The 27,265-nt window shown below is 38.9% G+C and overlaps 1 protein-coding gene across 1 annotated transcript in view; it reads left to right on the top strand.

The window, feature by feature from the left end:
* LOC128616293 (zinc finger protein 850) overlaps nucleotides 1–27,208 on the top strand; it is a 36,450-nt gene extending 9,242 nt beyond the window's left edge. Inside the window, exons 2-6 of the mRNA XM_053638868.1 lie at nucleotides 5,449–5,958; nucleotides 13,963–14,555; nucleotides 23,017–23,075; nucleotides 23,202–23,260; nucleotides 25,397–27,208. Of these exons, the coding sequence (XP_053494843.1) occupies nucleotides 5,449–5,958; nucleotides 13,963–14,555; nucleotides 23,017–23,075; nucleotides 23,202–23,260; nucleotides 25,397–26,083 (1,908 nt within the window). The 3' untranslated portion in view covers nucleotides 26,084–27,208. The remainder of the gene's footprint in view (nucleotides 1–5,448; nucleotides 5,959–13,962; nucleotides 14,556–23,016; nucleotides 23,076–23,201; nucleotides 23,261–25,396) is intronic.
* Nucleotides 27,209–27,265: the final 57 nt, after the last annotated feature.

Genomic DNA, 27,265 nt, shown 5'->3' with positions numbered 1-27,265 from the left:
ATGTGTGGTGACACGATATGCCAACAAGGCCAGATACGGATCTGCAGCCTTTTTGAGAAGGTTTTTTACAGTTTGCACTGCCCGCTCCGCCTTTCCATTGCTTTGGGGGTATCGTGGACTGCTGGTCACGTGTTTGAATCCGTATGATGCAGCGAAGGCTGACATGTGACTCCCTGAGAACTGTGGCCCATCATCAGTCATTAGGATCTCAGGAACCCCATGGTATGCATACATAGATTTTAGATGGGCCAAAATGTCAGTAGCGTTTGTAATGCTGAGGTTTGCTATCTCGACATACCTTGAGTAATAGTCCACTACCAGCAGATAGGTTTTCCGTTTTAGTGTGAACAGATCCGCCCCTAGTTTTTGCCAGGGTCACTCTGGGAGTTCTGTTTGAATCAGTGGCTCTGTGTGGTTAGTACCTTCTTTAATGCATGTTCTACAGTTCAAAACAAGTTCGTTCAGTTGCTGGCTCAAACCCGGCCACCACACACTCTGCTCTGCACGAGCTCCACATTTTACCACACCTTGATGCCCCTCGTGCAGCTTGCTGAAGATGTCATTTCTTAGGGCTGCTGGGATGACCAGCCTTGTCTCTTTTAACAAAAGCCCGTCTTGAACTATGAGGAAGGCTCGCTCTGCCCAGTACAGCTTTAAGGTGTCCTCACATGAGCTGAACTCTGGCCACCCATCCTGACACATGTGCATGACCTTGGAGCACACGCTGTCTGCTTTAAGATGCTCCCTTAGATTATCCATGTAGGAAGCGCTCATCGGCATGTTTTCCATGATGCTATCCACATAGATATTTGTGCTCTCCATGAGCTCTTTGTCTCCGTGTGACGTGTTGGCCTGTAGCGGTGCTCTGGACAATGTGTCTGCTGTCCACAGGTTCTATCCAGGGACATGTGAGATGGTGTAAGAGTATCTCATGAGTCTCATCCTGAAACACTGAATACGTGCAGGTAAGGTGTCTAAAGCTTGCGCACCTAGGAGACTTCGCAGTGGTTTATGGTCTGTCTCCAGTTCGAAATGTCAGCCTATGAGAAAATCTCTGAATTATTCACAGGCCCATGTGAGTCCCAGAGCCTCCTTCTCCACCTGGGCATATCTCTGTTCCACAGGTGAGAGAGAGCGTGAAGCGTAGGCGATGGGTCTCCAGTCTCCACTCCATTTTTGCAGAAGATGCGTCTGCTGACACTTTAATGTCTTTGCATCATACAGGGCTAGCACAGGTGTGCGTGAAAGCTCCTCCTTCAGGCTGTTGAAAGCTTTATCTTGGTCAGCTCCCCAGTACCAGTGGTTCTTTTTGGAAAGCAGATCTCTCAAAGATTTTCTTTCTCTACGAGCAGTGGTATAAACTTTCCTAGCTGGTTCACCATTCCCAGGAAGCTACGTAGCTCACTTATGTTGGTAGGCACAGCCATTTCTCTAACAGCTGCTGTTTTCACTGGATCCGATTTGACTCCAGTTTCTGAGATAATGTGGCCTAGGAATTTTACCTCTTTTCGTGACAGCTCACATTTCTCCACATTGAGGGTTATGCCTGCTTTTTCAATCTTTGTGAGGACTGCATGCAAACGGGAGTCATGCTCTTCCTGTGAGCACCCCCAGATCAAAACATCGTCCATGTGGCAGACAAAACCCTCCAGGCCCTCAGTAATCTCCGTAGCCATCCTGTTCTGAAAGTATTGCGGTGCAGAAGCTATCCCAAAGGGCAACCGGTTGAAGTGGAAACGTCCAAATGGCGTGATAAACGTTCTGAGCTTAGCACACTCCTTTGCCAGTGGGATTTGCCAGAAATCCATGTTGCAGTCAAGCTTGCTGAAGATACGAACCCCACCCAGTGAGCCCAGCAGTTGTTCCACGGAAGAGAGTATGTATTTTTCTCGACATACTGCATCATTGAGCTTGGTGACCTCGACACAGATGCGAGGGTCGGCTGTCTTTTTAGGCACCACCACCATGCCTGAGCACCAATCAGTAGGTTCCTCCACTCTGTTGATGACCCCAATCCTCTCCAGTTCCCTTTTAACTTTGTGCATTAACAAAAGGGGCACCCGTCATGGAGTCTTGAGAGAAAAAAAGGTACTGCATCAAGTTTCAGTTTGATGGTGTATGGCTGCTGTATTAGACCAAGACCTCTGCAAACCTTTGGATATCTTTTTTTCATTGTCTCAATGTCAATGCTGTTCACTTGAGCTACGAGCCCTAGTTCTGTACTAGCAGGTTGGCTGAGTAGTGATGAATGTAAACCTCTGATCACACAGATCTCCTCTTTTATCTGTTTGTCTCTTTTGTATAGCATCACCTTTGTGAACCCCAGCACGTATAATGGGGTACGTCCTGGTCCCAGTATAGGTTTCTTTGCTCTCTCAAGCATTGGCTTCTCGCTTTGATACACTGTGTTGAACACAGACTCTGGTATAACAGTCACATCTGCACCAGTGTCCATTTTAAATGTGACCTTTCTGTCCTTCAGCTTTAAATCCACTGTCTATGGGTCTCCATGGGCGGTTACTGTACCAAGAAAAATGCTGTCATCTTCTTCTTGTATCTCATGCACTGTCTTTGATGACATACACACACGTTTGTATTCCTTTTTTCCACATGCGTGACACATGACTTCATTTGCCGGACACTGTGTTTTTGCAAGAGAGGGGCTTTTTATCCACATTTGAAGCATTTAGATTGTCTGTTATTCTCTGCGTGCCCTTGGCTTGGTTTGTCCCTCTGTGGGTATTTCTTCTTTTTCTGGAACTGTTTACTTTTGCTCATTTCTCTATCCACAAAGCACATTTCTCTTTTGCCCAACATATCACCACGCAGGCTGGTCTGCTGTTGTTTAACTGCTTCAGTCTGTCTTGCCATCTCTAAAGCAATCACAAAAGAGTTGACAGTTTCATTTTCTCCTTGCTTTCTCATATTAAAATGTGCTCTTTCATATATCATGTTTTTCTTAACGACGAAGATGCTGTGAAATCCGTCTCTTACCGTGGCATATTGCTGTTTCTGGGCATCGGATAAGTTCAGTTCTTTAAGTACATCATCCGCTTCATCCCCCATACAGCACACGAGGGTGTTAACCTGGTTTCCATCCGTGGTTGTACGGAGATTGCTGGCTTGCCAAAAGCACTCGAACCTCCTAATCCATTTTTCCCATTCGTGGGGTTTGGTGAAGTCAAAAGGCTCTGGTGGCTGGATGCCTGGGGATGTAGCAGTCGGCCCAGGAACGGGTCCTCTCCACACGGCTGCCAGCTCACCTGCTCCCTCCATTAGCTGCCTTTTCTGTTGCTAACTAGCGCCAGCTAGTTTACTTTTCCTTTGACCAAACTTCTACACGGTGCTTTGTCCTGGATACGCTATCCCACTTCTGACACCATGTCGCATTACCGTTTCTGATACCATGGAATAATAAAGAGATAGCGTATCATTTCAACTGTGTGCTTTTTAATAACAGCAATGTAAGCTCACATGCAACAATGCACATCCCTTTTATTTCCTGTGTTACCTCTCAAGCATCCCCCGCTCCCCAGGTCTACATAGCAAGTGCAAACAATTACACCTTTACAACACTATATACAACAAGCAGAAGACTTCAGGTCAGGACTCACACTTTATGTGGTCTTCAGATTATTAATAAAGGAACTGATTTCATTGCATTTTTCTGTTGTAAATTCTGAAACAATTAGCAGATTAGCAAACCAAAAGACAAGTCTGCTAACTGTTAGCTAGATAAATAAAGTTCATTAGACGGAAATGTGTAACACTTGTTAGATAATGTTGTGGAATCATCTTCAGCAAAAAGCTCTCTAAGAGTCTCGGGGTCTTGATGTGAAAAGATAGACTTTATTATTCACACAACAAAGCCATGCTGGTCTGCAGATCAACTCCCTTACTTATCCTCGATACATGCTTTTATACAATTCTAAAACACTCATCTCATCAGGTGGGGTTTTTCCTCTTTTGTTATTTATTCAGACCTTGGCCGTGCACCACCATTAACGCTAAGACTTGGTCCTCCGTCCTTACATTGTTTCTAATGGTGGCGTGGTACAGCCAGCTCTCTTTTTAAATAAAGATTACATTCTAAAAAGATTGCATACGTTCCCAGCACGATTAACATTTGGTTATACTCTTTAAGCATAAGTTTTAGTGGATTAACTCATTTCTTTGATTATAACTTCTTGATACTCTTTCACACCTTATACTTTGGTTATACATGAGTGAGTTCTACTCTGATTGATTAAAATATTCCATAGTGTATGTGAGCGAAAATAGGGTCTTATTATGGTTTTATTCAGAAGACTTTGTTTTTTGGGGGGTGGAACAGAAGATTTATGCACATTCAAATCTATTGTTTATAGTTTTGTAGCAATTCACAAAAATGTACAATATTGTTCAAAAGTCTGGCCTCAGTGTTTTGTTTCAGAAACATCTACAAAAATGATTGTAAAACGATTCTAGTGTTATAGATGTAGGTTTCTGAATAATAATCCACGACAGTGTGAGGTGATACGACAACATTTCACTGTGATGAACAGAAGTTTGTAGTCTGTCATCTGAGAACTCCAGAGCCACAGTTCTGCCACTTTTGGGTAATATCCTTTTGTTCAGGTCTTTTCTCTTCATAAAGATGAGCCAGAAAAGAGTGCTGCTTAATGGGTGCCATTTATTCCAGTCCATTTTACTTCCATAGACAAGAACAAAAGAATAATGTGTGAGCCAACAGATTAAAAAAGCAAATTCTCTGTAACCCACTCCCACCCACCCCCACTCCACACGCACACAAAACACTTACAGCCCTAACCCTAAATTACAATATCATGTAGGGATGATTACATCATTACACAGTTCCTCCAATTAATGCAAATCAACACAAAATCAAGCAAACTGCAATATTCAGGGGAGCTTGCAATTGTTTAAAATTACAGCAGATTTTCTGCAGATTTGGCCAAGATCCATCATGTGACATCATCACAATGTGCATTCAGCCAAACCCCTCTTCGATTCATGTGTGCTGAACATGAGTACAGCTAAAAGGTCTCATTTACCAACAAACATCCCTGCCAAAGACTGTGCTAAACAATTTCACCAATTATCCAGGTTGCATTGGAAATTTTGAAAAAAGCCTCTGTAAAATCAAGCCTTTTTAACTAATCAAAACTCAGATTCGTGCTGAGAAATGATGTGCAAGTTTGGTCAACTCTCATTCATCTTGGCTCTCAAAATTGATTAGTTAGTGGTTTTGGCATGAGTAAAATGGGACTGCAATCAATGGTATTACATTACAAATCTAAAATTACAAAGATTTTACAGCCGTTAAAGGTGAGTGATTTGGTTGTGAAGCCATATTACAGTATTGTAGGAGATGTTTCCAATTACAATTCGAGAAACACATGGGGACAAAATCTGAAATTATTTAACCATAATAATTTTGTTTTCCAGATGCACCACTGCTCAGATTGTGGGGAGAGTTTTACTAAAAGTTGTCATCTAAAAGATCATGAGCGAATCCACACAGGAGAGAAGTCATATGTGTGCTCACAGTGTGGGAAGAGTTTTAGTCAAGAAAGTAGTCTCAAACAACACGAGCGCATTCACACGGGAGAGAAGCCGTATCACTGCTCACAGTGTGGGAAGGGTTTTGCTTATCAGAGTCATCTCCAACAACACGAACGCATTCACACAGGAGAGAAGCCATATCACTGCTCACAGTGTGGGAAGAGTTTTACTTGTCAGAGTCATCTGCAACAACACGAACGCATTCACACGGGAGAGAAGCCGTATCACTGCTCCCAGTGTGGGAAGAGTTTTAGTCAAGAGAGTAGTCTCAAACAACACAAGCGCATTCACATCCAAGAGAGGCCGTATCACTGCTCACAGTGTGGAAAAGGTTTTCGTCACCAGAGTGCCGTCTACAGCCATCAGCAGAGTCATACAGGACAGAAGCCGTACATCTGCGGACACTGTGGACAAAGCTATACTCATTCAAGATCATTAAGGAAACACAAGTGCTCTAACATAAAGCCATCAGCTCTTGATACGTGAATTTGTCAAATTTACATACATGCTGTTCATTTTCATTTTTTAAAGGCAGGTAAAGAGACTTTCTGGCATAAAACTATATTATATCATTTGTCATGGACTGTAGTATTCTGTTGAATGGGACTGTTATTGCTTACTCTCTGGGTTTAGCAGAATTCATGATTTTATGTTTTCCAAGCATTGAATACACCAAGATAGGAAACACCCTGACTTCCACTGAAACGTATTTAGTTTCATAAGGCCAAAACCAAAATGTCACCCACAGTGGTTAAAAAGGCAAATGTTTTGTTTAACTGAATGGATATGCATTTAATTTCCTGAAATTCACATCTAGATATGTTAAACAACTTAATATATGGCAACTTTGGTGGCAAACCATCCAATATTTAGATGAGCAAAAGTATAGGTACAGATGGTCTTAAAGTAAATAATACTTAATCTTTGGTTGCATGTCCCTTGCTTGCAATAACTGCATCAAGTTGGTGACCCACTGACATCACCAAACTGTTGAATTCTTCTTTTGTCATGCTTTTCTTGGCTTTTACTGCAGCCTTTTTCAGTTGTTGTATGTTTCTGGGGGTTTCGCCCTTCAGTTTCCCTCGTCAGGAGGTGAAATGCTCCTCGACTGGTTTAAGGTCTGGTGATTGATCTGGCCATTCTAAAATCTTCCATTTTTTCCCTCCTGAAGTCCTTTGTTGAGTTGGTAGTGTGTTTTGAATCATTGTCTTGCTGCATGATGAAGTCCCAATTATAGTGGATCAGATTGTTTTTATAAACTTCTGAATTCATTCTGCTTCTATCATATGAGTTACATCATCAATAAAGATTAGTGAGCCCATTCCAGAAGAAGCCATGCAACTCCAAGCCATGAGACTTTCTCCACCATGCTTGACTGTTGAGCTTCTATGTTTTGGATTATGAGCAGATCCTTTCTTTCTCCACACTTTGTCCTTTCCATTACTTTCCTGTAGCACCAATTGTATCATATTTGCTACATGAGTTCTGAGACCTCTGTGTTGTCAACATGATCAGCACTTTGCTGAAAACACCTGTTGTATGGATTCTGACACGTCTTCTGCCTTCTGGATTATCCGTGCACTGCCGGGAGTAGCAGGCTTTTGAAGGCCATATGTCTGCTTTCATGTAGCGACTCTCAAGTTTTTGGCAGGGGATTGTTTGCTAATTATGAAAGTTACAGCAAGAATTTATATTGTTAGTAATATTTCAATATGAATTTTTACAGTATTGAAGCAACGTATAATTACTTAACATTTTGTGCCTTATTTTATAGTAAAATCGTGTTGAAAATGTGTGTATGAAATATCATACAGCAGGTATATAAGGTAATAAACCTCTCAATTGTCATTTTATTGTATTTCATGATGCAATCTACCTTATGCCTACCACATTATTGATTATTTAATTAAACTAATTAAAGATTGGAATGTTATCAAGATATATTTATAGTGGAAATTGAGGTGTGTGTGTGTATGTATGTGTAATATATATATATATATATATATATATATATATATATATATATATATATATATATATATATATATATATATATATATATATAAAATATATATATATATATATATATATATATATATATATATATTATATGATGTACACACACACAACCTGCTCTCAGGATAATCACTTGGATGTTCCAATGGCTTACTTGCTAATAATTGTCTCTCGTCGATTTTCACTAAAATGATTTGCGACTAATAATTCTTTAAACATTCAATTTTACAGGGTATAGCTGGGCAGCAAGAAACACCTAGCAGTCACATGTTCCAATATTTTTGATCACTTGGAAAAAAAATTGGTGGGTTCAATTAAAAGGTACCATATTCTAAGTTGTTTAACACATCATAAATTTAAATATGAGGAGATAAAAGTTGAAATTCTGAAAATCTTTTTATGTCAAACCCAAATGTATGTAGTGTATAGTGAAAACAACAGAATTGGCCTTGCTGTTCCGTTCCTTTTTTTGTGGAAGGAGCTATCTTGTTCTAAACATTCTTATTTTCTAAATGTTATAAATATTCAGTTACATTCTGTTACATGTTGAAAGAAATTGATTGTTTTTTCATGAAAGACAATATTCCTTTGTTTTAAGTCAGTCTCTATTTGTTCATTGGTGTATTGTGCTCAAGTTTTTTATGTATTAAACATTTTATGGACAACCATGGTGTTGTGTCTTTGTTGTGAAATGGGATTAATGAGTAATTGTTGATGATGATGATGATGATGATAATAATAATAATAATAATAATAATAATAATAATAATAATAATAATAATATCGTAAGGAAGTCTAAAAACAGGTTCAATAAGGAACTCTAATGGGTTGTCAATGCACATTTAAGAGACGGTTCCAATTAGAACCTTTTCCAAAAGGAACCTTTAAGGTTCCTCCACAGTTGCAGAAACCCTAGGAAACTCAAAAGATAAATTTTTGAAACTTTTCTTCTTGGATTGTATGCCATATAAATTTGTTAGCTTAATCAAATGCATTTCTGCCATAGTATGTCCAGCAAGATCGTAGGCAAGCTTGTTGATTAATGTTTTTTTTTGTTTGTTTGTTTAGACACTTACAAGTTGTTAGATTCAAACAAACAGTATATAGAATGTAAAATAAAATTTACATTGGTAATGTAAGTAATTATTTGAGAGCTACAACAAAGATAACAAGCTACTTACATTTGTATCCAGGGGATCCTGCAATTCAATTCAATTTACTTTTATGTGTAATTCAGTCCATTTATTTAACAATGGACATTGTCACAAAGCAGCTTTATACAAATATATACTTCCAGATCTAAATGTTAAATTGATAAATGTATCCCTAATGAGCAGCCAGAGGCAAGGAAAAACACCCTGAGACAATTTGAATAAGAAACCTTCGGAGGAACCAGATTCAAAAGGGAACCCGTCCTCATCTACACTATTAGACTTTGCTGTAATTTTACAGTTACTTACTGCAAAAAAGCCCAGTAAAATACCATATATATTATTTACGGTTAACTACTGTAATATGCACTGCATTATGGGTATTTTTATGTAGTTTACAGTAACTTACTGTATATGTGAATTTGCTGTTTATGCAAAAGCAGTAGTGCTAGTGTAAATGAAGAAGACAGATTTCTTGAAGTGTATATATGCTACTGCGGACTGCATGTCTGCAGTCAGTATATGGTTGGGTTTATATACCAACCACTATACACACAAGTTGTAATCATTGACTTATAATTCACTGGATGACTGCACTTCTGTTCATTATGTACACAACTTGTATTAGTCATAGGGCTTTATGCATATTGTTTATATATATATATATATATATATATATATATATATATATATATATATATATATATATATATATATAATTTTTATGCTAGTTATTATGCTAATAACAGCACAAGTGTGGTGATATAAATGTATTTTTCATTTTTTTTATTATTATTAATAAAGTATATAAACTTTGTTTACACCTCACAAAATGTAAATTGTTGCTCGCGTGCACAGCTCGCGCTACAGCCTGGCAAAGGGCATATAGACTGAGGTTTGTGTCCAGCGCGCATAACGGTCGTCCCTGCTGAGAGGATCTCCACACAGCTGTGAGTTTTCCTGAGGTAAATACTTTCTACTTTACACATTTTTAACACATTTCTTTTATAAGTTACTTTTAACACGTAAACCGTCACCAATATCATAAATATAGCTAAATATATGAAGAAAGTAACTAATAAAATCGAGTGATAGGCTATGGCTAACAGGACAATGTGAGGGAACTGTTCGTTTTCCTCAAAAGCTTCCGCTTTCATATTAAACCCATTAAATTCTCATATAACTGACTGCCTTTTCCAGTAGATTTACCCAATCTAGTATTTACACCAACAATGTTTTCCTTCTTTTTTACTGCCAGTTATGGTTTATTTTACTCCTCAGTTAAATCAATACCGTTAAATGTGTGTGACGTCATTTGAAGTCGAGCATTTTCTCAAAGGCTCTCTCTCTCGCGCGCTCTCTCCCCGCCCCTTTGCGCTCCGCCTCCGCCCCCCCCCCCCCTTTCTCTCTCTCTCGCTCTCTCTCCCTCCCGTATATACAGCATTTACGCCAGTATATACACCAGGGAATTTTTTTAAATTCAGGTAAAATTATAATGAATTACTTCAAGAATTAAAATTCTTATTTGTTAGTTCTTATTTTATTATGGTTTCTTATTTCATATTAATTCATTTGTACATGTTATTGTAGGCTATATATTCTCCTCTCTGTATTATTTCAGTGTTGATTGTCATCTGATTGTGTAAGTGATCAATCTAGCAGTCATCCTGTAGATCTGTCGTTTATCGTGTTCATAACATATAATCATTAGTCAATAATCACTGATGAAAGATGATGTTTCTTCTATTTCTCTCTTTTGCCTGCGTCAACAGGAGATAACTTCACTCCAAAGGCTCTTTTAAGAGTCAAGGCACTGAGCATCTTGGCTTGATGGTTAAGGCTCTGGGTTACTGATTGGAAGGTCAGGCCAGCACTGCCAAGCTGCCACTGCTGGACGCTTGAGCAATGCCCTCAACCCTCTGTCCTCCCGGCGCACTGTATCATGGCTGGCCCTGCGCTCTGACACCAGCTTCCTAACATTCTGGGATATGTGAAAGAAGAATTTCACTGGCTCTAATGTATATGTGACTAATAAAAGATTCATTATCATTTTTTAGGGAAGTGGTAGCTCAGTGAGGGAAATGGTTAAGACCATTGGACTTCTGATTGCAAGGTCATGAGTTCAAATCCCAGCACTGCCAAGCTGCCTCTGCTGGACCGTTGAGCAAGGCCCTTAACCTTCAACTGCTCAGAGATTATTGTGAGTCACTCTGGATAAAGGCGTCTGACAAATGCTGTAATTAAATAAATAAGTTTACTTTTTAATTTTTATCACTTATTTTTTGTTATACTGTTCATGTGCTCTGTTTCCTAAAGACATTTGTTAACTTAGTGTTTTTCTTGAATTACAATAATATATATATATATATGTGTGTGTGTGTGTGTGTGTGTGTGTGTGTGTGTGTGTGTAAAATACATTTGTAGCCGAAAGTTGGTTGAGAGTTCGTCTCCCGGTTTTTTTTCTTTTTTCGAGCTGAGATGCTTCAGAAAACATGACGTCATTTCCTGTAAGGGAACATAGTGAACATCGATGCTCCCTGGTTTTTGCGGTGTATTGTGGGATTTTTAGGGAGCGAATGTTCCAGTGCACTGGGATAATTTTGCGATTGAGACAGACCTTAAAATGGCCGACTCCCCGATCAGTGTCCTGAACTACTGAACTAGGGAGCTGGTTGAGAAGCACCATAATAGAGAAGAGGCTGAATCGAACGCTTCTCGTCGTCATCGATGACGTCATTACAGGAAACCAACGCACGCTTGTTTGCGGAAGTTGATGTGAAAGAGCGCTTCCTTCTCCGCACGCGCTTCGGATCTCTGATACTCTGCGTAACATCACTAAAGGTGAGTTCATCTGAAACTTACCACCTGAGCTGCTCGGTTAACAGGTTAGTGGAGATTCTGGAGTCATGAATCTCTATATTTTTCTTCCAGTGTCCTGATTCTTTACACCTCTTATAATGAAATCAGAGTCCAGACGCCGCTCTTTAGGAAAATCTCCACAGACTCCTGCTGCTACTGGCTCAAAGGTAAAGTTTAGTCATGTGTCTGATATCTCTTTTAGTTTTTAAACTCTGAGAACTTATTTATGATTAAGTAACCATTACAACACTATATACAACAAGCAGAAGACTTCAGGTCAGGACTCACACTTTATGTGGTCTTCAGATTATTAATAAAGGAACTGATTTCATTGCATATTTCTGTTGTAAATTCTGAAACAATTAGCAGATTAGCAAACCAAAAGACAAGTCTGCTAACTGTTAGCTAGATAAATAAAATTCATTAGATTGAAATGTGTAACACTTGTTAGATAGTGTCGTGGAATCTTCTTCAGCAAAAAGCTCTTTAAGAGTCTCGGGGTCTTGATTTGAAAAGATAGTCTTTATTATTCACACAACAAAGCCGCGCTGGTCTGCAGATCAACTCAATTACTTATCCTCTATACATGCTTTTATACAATTCTAAGACACTCATCTCATCAGGTGGGGTTTTTCCTCTTTTGTTATTTATTCAGACCTTGGCCGTGCACCACCATTAACTCTAAGGCTTGGTCCTCCGTCCTTACATTGTTTTTAATGGTGGCATGGTACAGCCAGCTCTCTTTTTAAATAAAGATTACATTCTAAAAAGATTACATATGTTCCCAGCATGAACAGGTACCAGTATACTGATTAACATTTGTTTATACTCTTTAAGCATAAGTTTTAGTGGATTAACTCATTTCTTTGATTATAACTTGTTGACACTCTTTCACACCTTATGCTTTGGTTATACACGAGTGAGTTCTACTCTGATTGATTAAAATATTCCATAGTAGATGTGGGTGAAAATGGGGTCTTATTATGGTTTTATTCAGAAGATTTATGCACATTCAAAACTATTGTTTATAGTTTCGTAGCAATTCACAAAAATAAACATTATTGTTCAAAAGTTTGGCATCAGTGTTGTTTCAGAAACATCTATAAAATGATATAAAATGATTCTAGTGTTATAGATGTAGGTTTCTGAATAATAATCCATGACAGTGTGAGGTGATACGACAACATTTCACTGTGATGAACAGAAGTTTGTAGTCTGTTCTCTGAGAGCTCCAGAGCCACAGTGCTGTAAACTTTCTGCCACTTTTGGGTAATGTCCATATTTTCAGGTCTTTTCTATTCATAAATGATGAGCCAGAAAAGAGTGCTGCTTAATGGGTGCCATTAATTCCAGTCCATTTTACTTCCCGGCAGATTAATAAAGTGAATTCTCTGTGGCCCCTCACACACTTACACCCCTAACCCCCACCCAAATTACAATTTCCTGTAGGGATGATTACATCATTATACAGTTCCTCCAATTCATGCAAATTAATGCAAAGTCAAGCAAACTCTGTAATCAGAGAAGCTTGCAATTGTTTCAAATTTCTGCAGATTTGGCCAAGATTCATCATGTGACGTCATCACAATGTGTATTCAGCCAAACCCCTCTTCGATTCATGTGTGCCGAACATGAGTACAAGGTCTCATTTACCAACAAACATCCCTGCGAAAGACCGTGCTAAACAATTTCACCAATTATCCAGTTATCCACAAAAGAAGCACAAAAAACAAGAAATTTAGTTTGAACTGATTATATTACACAAGCTTAGTGACCACCATACAAGTCCCCAAAGATGCAGCTTTACTGAAATTTTAAGAAGCATACATGTGGCATGAGCTATAACTTCACACCTGAATGACAGTAAGATTCTTTTTTAACAGAGTGTGTTGATTACAATAACGCTGTAATCCATTGTATTTGGAAAGACAAAGTTTCATGTTGATTTTCCGGAGTCTAAAGACATTCAGTGGTTCAGCTTGAAAAAACATTGATGCCCAGAGCAAGGTCATCTTTGTGTGGCTAGTCTCTGAATTTTATAAACATGGATATAGTTCATGTAGATCATTGTGTGATTAGTGATGAGAAATGATGTGTGAATTTGGTCAAATGTCTTGTTCATCTTGGCTTTTAAAATCGATCAGTCACAGTGGTTTTGGCATTAGTAAAATTGGGCTGCAATCAATGGAATTACATTACAAATATAAAATTACAAAGCTGTTATAACCATTAAAGGTGGGTGATTGCGTGGTGAAGCCGTATTACAGTATTGTAGCAGACGTTTCAAAAACCAATTCCATGACAACATGGGGAAAAAATCTAAAAATATTTAAGCATCAAAAAATAATTTTATTGTGTTTTCCAGATGTACCACTGCTCAGATTGTGGGAAGAGTTTTACTTACCCAAGTCATCTCCGACAACATGAGCGCATTCACACAGGAGAGAAGCCGTATAACTGCGCACAGTGTGGGAAGAGTTTTACACAACTATGTACTCTCCAAAAACACCAGCGTATCCACACTGGTGTACGGCCGTATAACTGTAGACAATGTGGGAAAAGTTTTACTCAAGAGAGTAATCTTCAGACACACAAGCGCATTCACACGGGAGAGAAGCCACATCACTGTTCACAGTGTGGGAAGAGTTTTACCCAGCTATGTACTCTCCAAAAACACCAGCGTATCCACACAGGTGTAAGGCCGTATCACTGTGGACAGTGTGGGAAAAGTTTTACTCAAGAGAATAATCTTCAGACCCACCAGCGTATTCACACAGGAGAGAAGCCGTATCAATGTGGGCAGTGTGGGAAAAGTTTTTGTGACCAGAGTGCCCTCTATGGCCATCAGCAGAGTCATACAGGACAGAAGCTTTACCTCTGCGGACAATGTGGACGGAGCTATACTCATTCAAGTTCTTTAAGAACACACAAGTGCTCTAACATAAAGCCATCAGATCTTGATATGTGAATTTGTAAAATTAAGATACATGTTAATACATGATTAATTTTTTATATCATATCTATTTTATCTATTTTTATATAACTATTATATCATCTGATGGAATGGTGTCCAATCCATGGTACCTTGAGCCCAGTGTTCCTGATATAGTTTTCAGATTTACTGCAACCCTGACCAAGATAACAGTTACACAGTAAGATCAATTAATGAATTTTTATTGTACAGGTGCATCTCAAAATATTAGAATATCCAGGAAAAGTTGATTTGTTTCCGTAATTTTTAATTCAATATCTTTTAATATATTCTAGGTTCATTACACATAAAATGAAATATTTCAAGCCTTTTTTTGTTTTTGTTTTAATCTTGATGATTACGGCTTACAGTTCATGGAAATGATAAAAAAAAAATCCAGTATCTCAAAATAATAGAATAAAGAATTTATAATACAGAAATGTCACAGTGTCACATTCCTTGTGTCAGGCCACTCCTGAACCAAAGACAGCATCAGAAGCGTCTTACCTGGGCTGAGGAGAAAAAGAATTGGAGTGTTGCTCAGTGGTCCAAAGTCCTCTTTTCAGATGAAAGTAAATTTTGCATTTCATTTGGAAATCAAGCTCTGGAGGAAGAGTGGAGAGGCACAGAATCTTGAGTTGCTTGAAGTCCAGTGTGAAGTTTCCACAGTCAGTGTTGATTTGAGGTGCTATGTCATCTGCTGTTGGTCCTCTGTGTTTTCTCAAGTCGAGAGTCGATGCAGCGTCTGCCAGGAGATTTTAGATCACGTCATGCTTCCATCTGCTAATGAGCTTTATGGAGATGCTGATTTCCTTTTCCAGCAGGACTTGGCACCTGCCCACAGTGCCAAAACTTCCTTTTCAGAAGGTTGACATTTCTGTATTATAAATTCTTTATTATAATATTTTGAGATACTGGCTGTTTGACTTCCATGAGCTGTAAGCTGTAATCATCAAGATTAAAACTTTGTGTAAAACATTTCACTTTGTGTAATGAATCTAGAATAGATGAAAGTTCCACTTTTTAATTAAATTATGGAAAAAATGAACTTTTCCACGATATTCAAATTTTTTGAATTTATATGTTCCTTTAAGAAGTAAGATGATGTTTGTATGACCTGCAAGTCTTAGAATTTTTACCACAGGATCACTATCACAATCATGGATATACAGTGACTGGAGCATTGAGAGAGTACATTACCAGGGGTCTGGGTTTGATGACCTCTTCACTTTGGTAAATCTCATGTTTAATAATGCACCAAATTTACACTTTCCTTATTAATCAACAAAAATTCTCCATAATGCAAATCATAAACAGGTTTTCTCAACAGGTTTTAAAATGTGAAATATTACATATATAAATCTTCAGATGTTTTGCTTTGACACTCACAGGTAAGATCTTGCATATTAATCATCCTTCATGTTTTTCCAACTTGAATAAAGTTTACCTGTGGGATATTTTATGAGTTTATTACTCAAATTACATTAATACCATTCATTTACACTTACATTTATTCACCTAGCAGACGCTTTTATCCAAAGCGACTTACAAATGAGAAAGATACAAGCAAAGCGATATCAAGCAGAGAACAATACAAGAAGTGCTACCATACAAGATCTATTAATTGAATTCCAGAAGAAGCAAAGTGCAGAGTAGAGGTGTAAGTGCTTTTTTTTGTTTTTAATTTTTTTTTAATTTATTTAATTTTTTTTATTATTATTATTATGAGTTAGTTAGGTGTTCATAGAAGAGGTGGGTCTTAAGCTGTTTTTTGAAGATGGTGAGAGATTCTGCGGTCCAGATTGAGATTGGAAGTGCATTCCACCACTGAGGAACAGTTAGTGTGAAGGTTCTGGAAAGGGACCTTGCGCCACGCTGAGTTGGAACTGCTAAACGTCGGTCGCTAATCGATCGCAGATTGCGAGAGGGAACGTAGGCCTTCAGGAGAGAGTTGAGGTAGGAGGGTGCTGTTCCTGACAAGGTCTTGTAGGTGAGCATCAAGGCCTTGAACTTGATGCGGGCAGCTACAGGAAGCCAGTGGAGGGAGATGAAGAGGGGTGTGACATGGGTTCTCTTGGACTTGTTGAAGATGAGGCGCGCTGCAGCATTCTGAATCATCTCAAGGGGTTTGATGGAGCTGGCTGGGAGGCCTGAAAGCAGTGAGTTGCAGTAGTCCAGTTTAGAGATAACAAGAGCCTGGACTAGAATCTGTGTAGCCTGTTTGGTGATGTAGGGTCGGATTTTCTTGATGTTGTACAGGATGAACCTACAGGACCTTGCAGTTGCTGAGATATGGTCTGCAAAGGTCAAGCCGTCATCAAGAATCACCCCAAGGTTCCTGGCCGTCCTGTTTGGCATGAGTGTGAGTGAGCCGAGCTGTACAGTGAGGTTGTGGTTGAATGAGGGACAGGCTGGGATCACGAGAAGCTCAGATTTTGCCAGGTTAAGTTTAAGATGGTTTTCCCTCATCCAGACCGAGATGTCCGAAAGGCAAGCAGAGATGCGTGCAGAGACGGATGGATCGTCAGGCTGGAAGGACAAATGGAGCTGGGTGTCATCAGCATAGCAATGATATGAGAAGCCATGAGACTCAATCATCTGCCCTAGAGATGTAGTGTAGATAGAAAAGAGGAGTGCACCCAGAACTGACCCCTGTGGAATGCCAGTTGTGAGTTGCTGAGTTTCAGAAATACCTCCCCTGCATGATACCTTGAAGGATCTGTCAGAGAGATAGGATTCCACCCAGCGCAGAACCGTTCCAGTGATGCCCAGGCTGGAGAGAGTTGACAGGGGGATCTGATGGTTCACAGTGTCAAAAGCAGCAGAGAGGTCAAGTAGGATGAGGACAGATGATCTAGAGGTTGCTCTTGCTAGTCGTAAGGCTTCAGTGACGGAAAGCAGAGCAGTCTCCGTGGAGTGGTTGCTCTTGAAGCCAGACTGCTTGGTGTCCAGGAGGTTGTTCTGTGTGAGAAAATTTGAGAGTTGATTAAAAACGGCTCTTTCAAGAGTTTTCAAAAGAAAAGGGAGTAGGGAAACAGGTCTGTAGTTGTCAACTATAGCAGGGTTGAGTGATGGTTTTTTAAGCAGTGGGGTAACCCGGGCTTGCTTAAATGAGGTAGGGTATGTGCCAGTAGAGAGCGATGTGTTAAAGATGTGTGTGAGTGCAGGTAATAGTGTGGGAGAGATGGACTGAAGAAGGTGAGAAGGGATAAGGTCAAGAGGACAGGTTGTGGGATGGCTAGAGAGGAGGAGTTTAGAGACATCAGTCTCTGAGAGGGGAAAGAAGGAAGTCAGTTGGGAGTTACACGGAGGAGGAGTCAGTCTATGCATGTCTGGGGCTGAGAACAGGTTTCTGATTGATGTAACCTTGTTGGTAAAGAAAGTCGCAAAGTCATCTGCAGTGAGAGGGGTAGGGGAAGGGGGAGGAGGGGGACAGAGTAGAGAGGAAAATGTTTTGAAAAGAATGCGGGTGTTGGGAGAACTAAGAATCTTCTCTTGGTAGAATGTGGCTTTATCAATGGAGATGCTATTGGAAAAAGAAGAGAGAAGTGTCTGGTAATTGGTTAGGTCAATTGGGTTGTTTGATTTGCGCCATTTCCTTTCAGCTGCTCTTAGTTTGGCCCAGTTGCTACACAGAGCTTCTGAGAGCCAAGGACTAGAGGGTGATGTGCGAGCAGGTCTGGAGGTTAGGGGGCATATGCTGTCAAGAGAAGATGTTAGAGTGGAACATAGCATGTCGGTTGCGGTGTTTAAATCAAGTGAGGAAAGGTGGCTTTCGGAGGGAAGTAAGGTTGTGACAACGGAGGTGAAATGTGAGGGGGGAAAGGGAGCGAAGATTGCGACGAAAAGAGATGGAGGGAGGAGACATTGATGGTGGTGAGGGGAGAGAAATAGAGAACTGGATAAAGAAATGGTCAGTGGTGTGGAGAGGAGTAATGAGAAGATTATGTGTGGTGCAATTACGTGTGAGGATGAGGTCAAATAGATTTCATCAATAGATTTCGAATGATGCTATTAGGTGCTGGGATAAAGTCTTAGATTCTAGTATAACAGGCTAAATATTTATGATATCAAAGAATAAATCTGACGCACCACCTCATAGCATTGCCATATTCTTAGGTTTAATTCAGACTATAGGTTTCTAATAGTTTCTAGTATTTAAATATGGAGACAGAGATGAGGAAAACACTGACTTTGTTTACATGGACAGCTATAATCTAATTATTGACCTTATTCTGAATAAGACGGTATTCTGATTAAGGTGTTTACATGAGTTGCTTTTAGAATACTCCTTTCATGTTACCGTTTTCCATGTTATAGAACATAGATCGATTACAGTCACACATCATTACGTCCCCGCGCCACGCCGTCCAGCGTTCCCTCCAGAATTTCACGTATCAACATGCAGTTCGTCTTCGTTATGGTACCGTATACAGTTTTGGGTGTTTCATTTTTAATTTTACATAAGCTTCAAGTACAGTTAATTATTTGTCATGATGACTGCTTGAAGCCACGGGTGCATCCGAAAATGCGTACTTGCCTACTATATAGAAGCTGAAATACGTGTATTTCTCTTACTATATAGTAGGTAAGTACATGGTTTCGGACGCAGCCGTGCTCTCTTGTTTGTCGTCAAAGGGTTGAGCACTGCCGTGTGTGTACGTGTCCTGTCGCACAATGTGGTGAAAACTCCCACATGGCGTTAATACTGTGATTAAGGTGTGTACATGTCTGTAACGCATGTAGATAATGCACCTAAAACAGGAATACGCCACATGTCTTAATTCGATTTGTGTTTACTTTGAGTATGACTTTAGTCGGATTAAGGTAATCAGTAATCTCTGTTTACATGCTAGTTTCTTAATCAGAGTATCGTCTTAATCGGGTTAATATCGGATTATTGTTGTCCATGTAAACGTACTAAGTGATCCTGTGTTGCCATGTTCAATATTCAGCAAAGATGATCAAGAGACTGGATTGATCTTCACATAATCTCTTTATTGTTGACTGAGTGTCTTTAGATATATCAGACATATCAAAATGTGCCATCAGCCATTGTGATACCATCTTGTGCTCTGGCATTCATTGTATGATCCTGATTTGTCTCCCCCCCCCCCCCCCTTCTCCCCTCTATGTCTGTGATTGTTTTGATGGTTAATATGTATGGTGTTGTGCTTATGTTTTCTACACACCCATTGTGGAAATAAATTTCCTCTTTGAGATCAAATTAAATTATCTATCTACAATGGGGAAAATAAATATTGGACGCACCAACTTTTTTGTTCCAGTAAATATACTTGCAATGAGGTTATTCACATGAAATTGTCACCAGACATCAGTATTGACTCAAGAAATCGGGAAATATAAAGAATTCACAACATTAAAGTCCATAAATACAGTTCTGTGTTATGAAGCGGAATGACATGGGAAAATAGTATTGAACACACTAACTGAAATGTATTTAATACTTAGTGGAGAAGCCTTTGTAATGACAGCTTGAAGACGCTTCCTGTATGAAGAAATTAATCAGCCGCAGTATTCAGGTGTGATTTTGGTCCGTTCTTCTAAACATATTGTCTTGTAAATCTTGTTCAATTGGATTCGAGTCAGGTAACTGACTGAGTCATTCTAACACCTTGATTTTTTTCTCTGAAACCAATTGAGAGTTTACTCTGCTGTATGCTTTGGATCGTTGTCCTGCTGGAAGCTCCACCCATGTCTCATCTTCATCATCCTGGTAGATGGCATCAGATTCTTCTCAAGAATCTCCCACTAAAGGGCTCCATTCATCGTTCCTTCAATTATGTGAAGTCTGCCGTACCGTGTGATGAAAAACAGCCCCACACCATGATGCTTCACCTCCAAACTTCATTGTTGGTGTAGTGTTTTTAGGTTGATGTGCAGTGCCATTTCTTCTCCAAAAATGGTGTGCAGTATGACAGCCAAAAAGTTCAATTTTGCTCTCGTCTGACCAGACGACACACTCCCAGTATTTCATAGGCTTGTCCAAATGAGTTGTAGCAAACTTTAAACGAGCTTCGACATGCCTTTTCTTTTGTAATGGAGTCTTGCGGGGTGAGCGTGATCAGTGGAGTGCATTGCCTATTGTTTTCTCTGTGCCGATGGCATCTGCTGTCTCCAAGTGTTTCTGGAGCTCTTTCTGAGTGGTCCTTGGCTCGTGGGCTACTCTTCTGACTATTCTTCTGACTCCCTGGTCAGAAATCTTGTGAGGAGCTCCTGTGCGTGGCCGGTTGATGACAGAGTGATGTTGCTTCCATTTGTGGATAATGTCCTCAATGGTGCTTACTGGAGGATTCAGAAGTTGTGAAATACGTCTGTGTCCGATTCCATCGATATGTTTTGCTACAATAAGGTTGTGAAGGTCTTGGGAGAGCTCTTTGCTTTTACCCATCATGAGATGTTTCTTGTGTGATACCTTGGTAATGAAAAGCAGTTTTATGGACCATCAATTTACTAACCCAGCTGATATTAATTTGCACAGATAGGGGGTATAATTACTTACGGATTTCAGCTGGTTCCTTGCCTTACCTTGCCTTACCTTGTCTTGGAGACCTGCTTTTTCTTAGCGTGTTCAATACTATTTTCCTGTATCATTCCACTTTATTACACATAACGACTTTATATTTCTGGATTTCTTGAGTTAATACTGATGTCTGGGTACCTTACCCAGAATTTTTTTTTTCCAAATTGATCTATGATCGGTTTAATGCCACGTATGTTCTCCACATCTCCACAGACCAAACTGAGTAATGAGCTAAATCATATAGTTTCAGAGAGGCAGTGCCTGTGCTTTCTGGTTACTTGACAATAAGCTTACTTATTTTTTCTTGCTATTATGTATTATTTTATATTTTATTTATTTTAAAAGAAAATAGAGAGGCTGGTATGAGAGAAATTGTTTATGGCCTCTATAACATAAGTGATAACCATAATGTAGAACCCCAATTCCAAAAAAGTTGGGACGCTGTGTAAAAAGTAAATAAAAACAGAATGCAGTGATTTCCAAATCTCCCATATGTTAAACCCATATGTTATTCACAATACAACATAGAAAACATATCAAATGTTTAAACTGAGTAAATGTACAATTTTAAGGAGGAAAAAATGTAATTTTGAATTTGATGTCTTCAACACATCAACATAAAAGTTGGGACAGGGTCAACAAAAACTGGAAAAGTAAGTGTTAGTAAAAAGAAACAGCTGGAGGTTAATTGTGAAAAGGTCAGTAACATGATTGGGTATAAAAAGGGGATCTTAGAGAGGCAGAGTCTTTCACGACTAAAGACGGGCCGAAGTTCACCAATCTGAGAAAAAAAACTGTCTAAAATTTGTGGGAAATTTTCAGAATAATGTTCCTTAACATAAGATTGCGACGATCATGAATATCTCAACCTTCGTTTGGGACACCACAATCACACAACCTGCAGAAACACAAAGACACTCTTCACTCTCTGAGTTTATAAACATTTACATTTTCTAAGTCTTTATAAAACTTTTGGTGGTCAGTGAAACAACAAGTCTAGAAGAGGAATAGATTAGAAATCGTCTGTGTGTGTGTGTGTGTGTGTGTGTGTTTACATTAGATGAATCATATCATACAGTGGGGATCCACTGTAATCTCCTCTCATACACACCTATTGATCCTGTTCTTTACTTCTGCTCTATGTTACTATATGAATGAATTTGAGTCAACTGGTTTACTCAGACATTCTTTATGTATGACAAAATGTAAAATAATACGGGACAATTTTAGGACGTTGAGGAAGTCGAGGAAAATTGCATAGATTTAATACTGCTTTTGCAACCCTGTTCATGGCAGCTAGAGAGAGAACTACTGAAAAATATTTACTAACAGAATAAACCATACCACGCATTATGATTTAAAAAATTGATTTATTTACATTTAATTACATTTTTTACTTTTTCATTTTTATTGTTTATTTTTTGTTATACTGTTCATGTGCTCTGCTTTCTAAAGACCTTTACATGTACTGCCTTATTGTGTTTATATAATAAATATCTAATAAATATTTTTTTTTTAAAATTAAAAAGTGTGTAAAATACATTTGTAGCCGGAAGAGTTCGTCTCCCGTATTTTTTTTTTTTGTTTTTTTTTGTTTTTTTTTTGAGCTGAGAGGCTTCAGAAAACATGACGTCATGTCCTGTAAGGGAACATAGTGAGCATCGATGCTCCCTGGTTTTTGCAGTGCATTGTGGGATTTTTTAGGGAGCGAATGTTCCAGTGCACTGGAAGAATTTTGCGATTGAGACAGACCTTAATATGGCCGACTCCTTGATCAGTGTCCTGAACTACTGAACTAGTTCTGGTTGAGAAAAAGAGTGAAGACGATGAAGTTCAACGCATCCCGTCGTCATCGATGACGTCATTACAGGAAACCAACGCACGCTTGTTTGCGGAAGTTGATGTGAAAGAGCGCTTCCTTCTCCGCACGCGCTTCGGATCTCTGATACTCTGCGTAACATCACTAAAGGTGAGTTCATCTGAAACTTACCACCTGAGCTGCTCGGTTAACAGGTTAGTGGAGATTCTGGAGTCATGAATCTCTGTATTTTTCTTCCAGTGTCCTGATTCTTTACACCTCTTATAATGAAATCAGAGTCCAGACGCCGCTCTTTAGGAAAATCTCCACAGACTCCTGCTGCTACTGGCTCAAAGGTAAAGTTTAGTCATGTGTCTGATTTCTCTTTTAGTTTTTAAACTCTGAGAACTTATTTATAATTAAGTAACCATTACAACACTATATACAACAAGCAGAAGACTTCAGGTCAGGACTCACACTTTATGTGGTCTTAAGATTATTAATAAAGGAACTGATTTCATTGCATGTTTCTGTTGTAAATTCTGAAACAATTAGCAGATTTAGCAAACCAAAAGACAAGTCTGCTGTTAGCTAGATAAATGAAGTTCATTAGATGGAAATGTGTAACAATTGTTAGATAGTGTCGTGGAATCTTCTTCAGCAGAAAGCTCTCTACGAGTCTCGGGGTCTTGATGTGAAAAGATAGACTTTATTATTCACACAACAAAGCCACGCTGGTCTGCAGATCAACTCCCTTACTTATCCTCAATACATGCTTTTATACAATTCTAAAACACTCATCTCATCAGGTGGGGTTTTTCCTCTTTTGTTATTTATTCAGACCTTGGCCGTGCACTACCATTAACTCTAAGGCTTGGTCCTCCGTCCTTACATTGTTTTTAATGGTGGTGTGGTACAGCCAGCTCTCTTTTTAAATAAAGATTACATTCTAAAAAGATTACATAAGTTCCCAGCATGAACAGGTACCAGTATACTGATTAACATTTGGTTATACTCTTTAAGCATAAGTTTTAGTGGATTAACTCATTTCTTTGATTATAACTTGTTGACACTCTTTCACACCTTTTATTTTGGTTATACATGAGTGAGTTCTACTCTGATCGATTAAAATATTCCATAGTAGATGTGGGTGAAACTGGGGTCTTATTATGGTTTTATTCAGAAGACTTTGTGTTTTTTTGGGGGGGGGGGGGGGGTGGAACAGACGATAAGTGCACATTCAAAATTAATGTTTATAGTTTTGTAGAAATTCACAAAAATATACAATATTGTTCAAAAGTTTGGTGTCAGTGTTTTGTTTCAGAAACATCTATAAAATGATTGTAATACGATTCTAGTGTTATAGATGTAGGTTTCTGAATAATTATCCACAACAGTGTGAGGTGATACAACAACATTTCACTGTGATGAGCAGAAGTTTGTAGTCTGTTCTCTGAGAGCTCCAGAGCCACAGTGCTGTACACTTTCTGCCACTTTTGGGTAATATCCATATTTTCAGGTCTTTTCTCTTCATAATGATGAGCCAGAAAAGAATGCTGCTTAATGGTTGCCATATATTCCAGTCCATTTTTACTTCCACAGACAAAAACTAAAGAATAATGTGTGAGCCAGCAGTGTGACGTCATCACAACATGCATTCAGTCAAACCCCTCTTCGATTCATGTGTGCCGAACATGAGTACAGCTAAAAGGTCTCATTTACTTACAAACATCCCTGCGAAAGACTGTGCTAAACAATTTCACCAATTATCCAGTTATCCGCAAAAGAAGCACAAAAAACTGCAGGTTGCAAATTTTGAAAAAAGCCTCAGAAAAATCAAGCATTTTTGGCTGCAACAGTTACAAAAAACTCCACAAAAGCCTATACAGACTTATATTACACAAGCCTTGCGACCACCATACAAGTCCCCAAAGATGCAGCATCACTGGAATTTTAAGAAGCATGCATGTGGCATTAGCTATAACTTCACACCTGAATGATAGTCAGATTATTTTTTTATAACAGAGAATGTGTGTTGATTACAATAACACTGTGATCCATTGTATTTGGAAACAAAATATTTCATGTAGATTTTACTGAGTCTTAACAAATTCAGTGATTCTGCTTGAAACGTTGATGCCCAGAGCAAGGTCATATTTGTATGGCTAGTGTCTGAATTTTATAAACATGTATAAAGATCTACATGAACTATTTCTGTATGATTAGTGATGAGAAATGATGTGTGAATTTGGTCAAATGTCTTGTTCACCTTGGCTCTCAAAATCGATCAGTCACAGTGGTTTTGGCATTAGTAAAATTGGGCTGCAATCAATGGAATTACAAAGCTGCTACAGCTGTTAAAAGTGGGTGATTGGGTGGTCGAGCTGTATTACAGTATTGTAGGAGATGTTTCTATAAACAATTCCATATGCACATTGGGACAAAATCTAAAATTATTTAAGCATCTAAAATATTTTTATTATGTTTTCCAGATGTACCACTGCTCAGACTGTGGGAATAGTTTTACCCAACTATATACTCTCCAAGAACACCAGCATATCCACACAGGAGAGAGGCCATATCACTGCTCACAGTGTGGGAAGAGTTTTACTTGCCAGACTCATTTCCGACAACACGAGCGCGTTCACACAGGAGAGAAGCTGTGTTACTGCGCACAGTGTAAGAAGAATTTTACCCGACCATGTACTCTCCAAAAACATCAGCGTATCCACAATGGTGTAAGGCCATATCACTGTGGACAGTGTGGGAAGAGTTTTAGTCAAAAGAGTAATCTTCAGACACATGAGCGCATTCACACAGGAGAGAAGCCGCATTACTGCTCACAGTGCGGGAAGAGTTTTACCCAACTATCTACTCTCCAAAAACACCAGCGTATCCACACAGGTGTAAGGCCGTATCACTGTGGACAGTGTGGGAAAAGTTTTACTCAAGAGAATAATCTTCAGACCCACCAGCGCATTCACACAGGAGAGAAGCCGTATCAATGTGGGCAGTGTGGGAAAAGTTTTCGTGACCAGAGTGCCCTCTTCAGCCACCAGCAGAGTCATACAGGACAGAAGCTGTACCTCTGCGGACAATGTGGACGGAGCTATACTCATGCAAGAACATTAAGTACACACAAGTGCGCTAACGTAAAGCCATCAGATCTTGATGTGTGAATTTGTCAAATTAAGATACATGTTAATACGTGATAAATTTTTTTGAAGGGAAGTGAAGAGACTTTTGGCCATAAAACTATTATATTCTCTGATGGAATGGCATCCAATCCATGGTGCCTTGAGCCCAGTGTTCCTGATATAGTTTTTAGATTTACTGCAACCCTGACCAGGAAAACACACTGTAAGATCAATGAATGGATTTTTGTTGTACAGGTGCTTCTCAAAATATTAGAATATCGAGGAAAGGTTGATTTCCTTGAGCTGTAAGCCGTGGTCATCAAGATTAAAACAAAACAACAACAAAAAGGCTTGAAATATTTCACTTTATGTGTAATGACTCTAGAATATATGAAAGTACCACTTTTTAAATTAAATTATGGGGAAAATGAACTTTTCCACTATTTTCTAATATTTTGCAATGCACCTGTATATATGTTTCTTTAAGAAGTAAGGTAATCTTTGTATAATCTGCAGAATTTTTACTGCAGGATCACCATCACAATCGTGGATGTACAGTGAATGGAGCATTGAGAGAGTACATTACCAGGGGTCTGGGTTTGATGACCTCTTCACTTTGGTAAATCTCATGTTTAATAAAGAATCAAATTTATACTTTCCTTATTAATCAACAAAAATTCTCCATAATGCAAATCATAAACAGGTTTTCTCAACAGGTTTTAAAATGTGAAATATTACATATTTAAATCTTCAGATGTTTTGCTTTAACTGTCACAGGTAAGCTCATGCATATTCATCATCTTTAATGTTTTTCCAACTTGAATAAAGTTTACATCAGTAGATTTGGAATGATGCTATTATTCTGAATGCTGGGCAAAAGTCCACCAAAAGGATTCTAGTATAACAGACTAAACATTTCAGATATCTCAGAATAAACCTGGCACACCTCCTCACAACCTTTTGAACCAATAGACCACTTTTGGGAGGATTTTGGGAGATTCACAGCATGAAAGTGCACCTGAAAAATCTGCATGTCGACATGGACCAGAATCTGAAAGGAATGTTTCCAACATCTTACAGAATCCATGCCATGATGAATTGAGGCTGTTCTGAGAGCAAAGGGAGGCCCTAACCAGTAATTAGTGTACTACAGTCGTTGGTTTCTAAGTGATGATTACAGAATCCTCCAGCAGGGGGCAGTGTGCAGGTCCGCTGTATAATCCA

The sequence above is a fragment of the Ictalurus furcatus genome, chromosome 12 (genome assembly GCF_023375685.1).
Source record: "Ictalurus furcatus strain D&B chromosome 12, Billie_1.0, whole genome shotgun sequence".
Lineage (NCBI taxonomy): Eukaryota > Metazoa > Chordata > Actinopteri > Siluriformes > Ictaluridae > Ictalurus > Ictalurus furcatus.
Note: the sequence above shows the minus strand (reverse complement) of the source record. Positions and strands in the feature narration are given on the sequence as shown.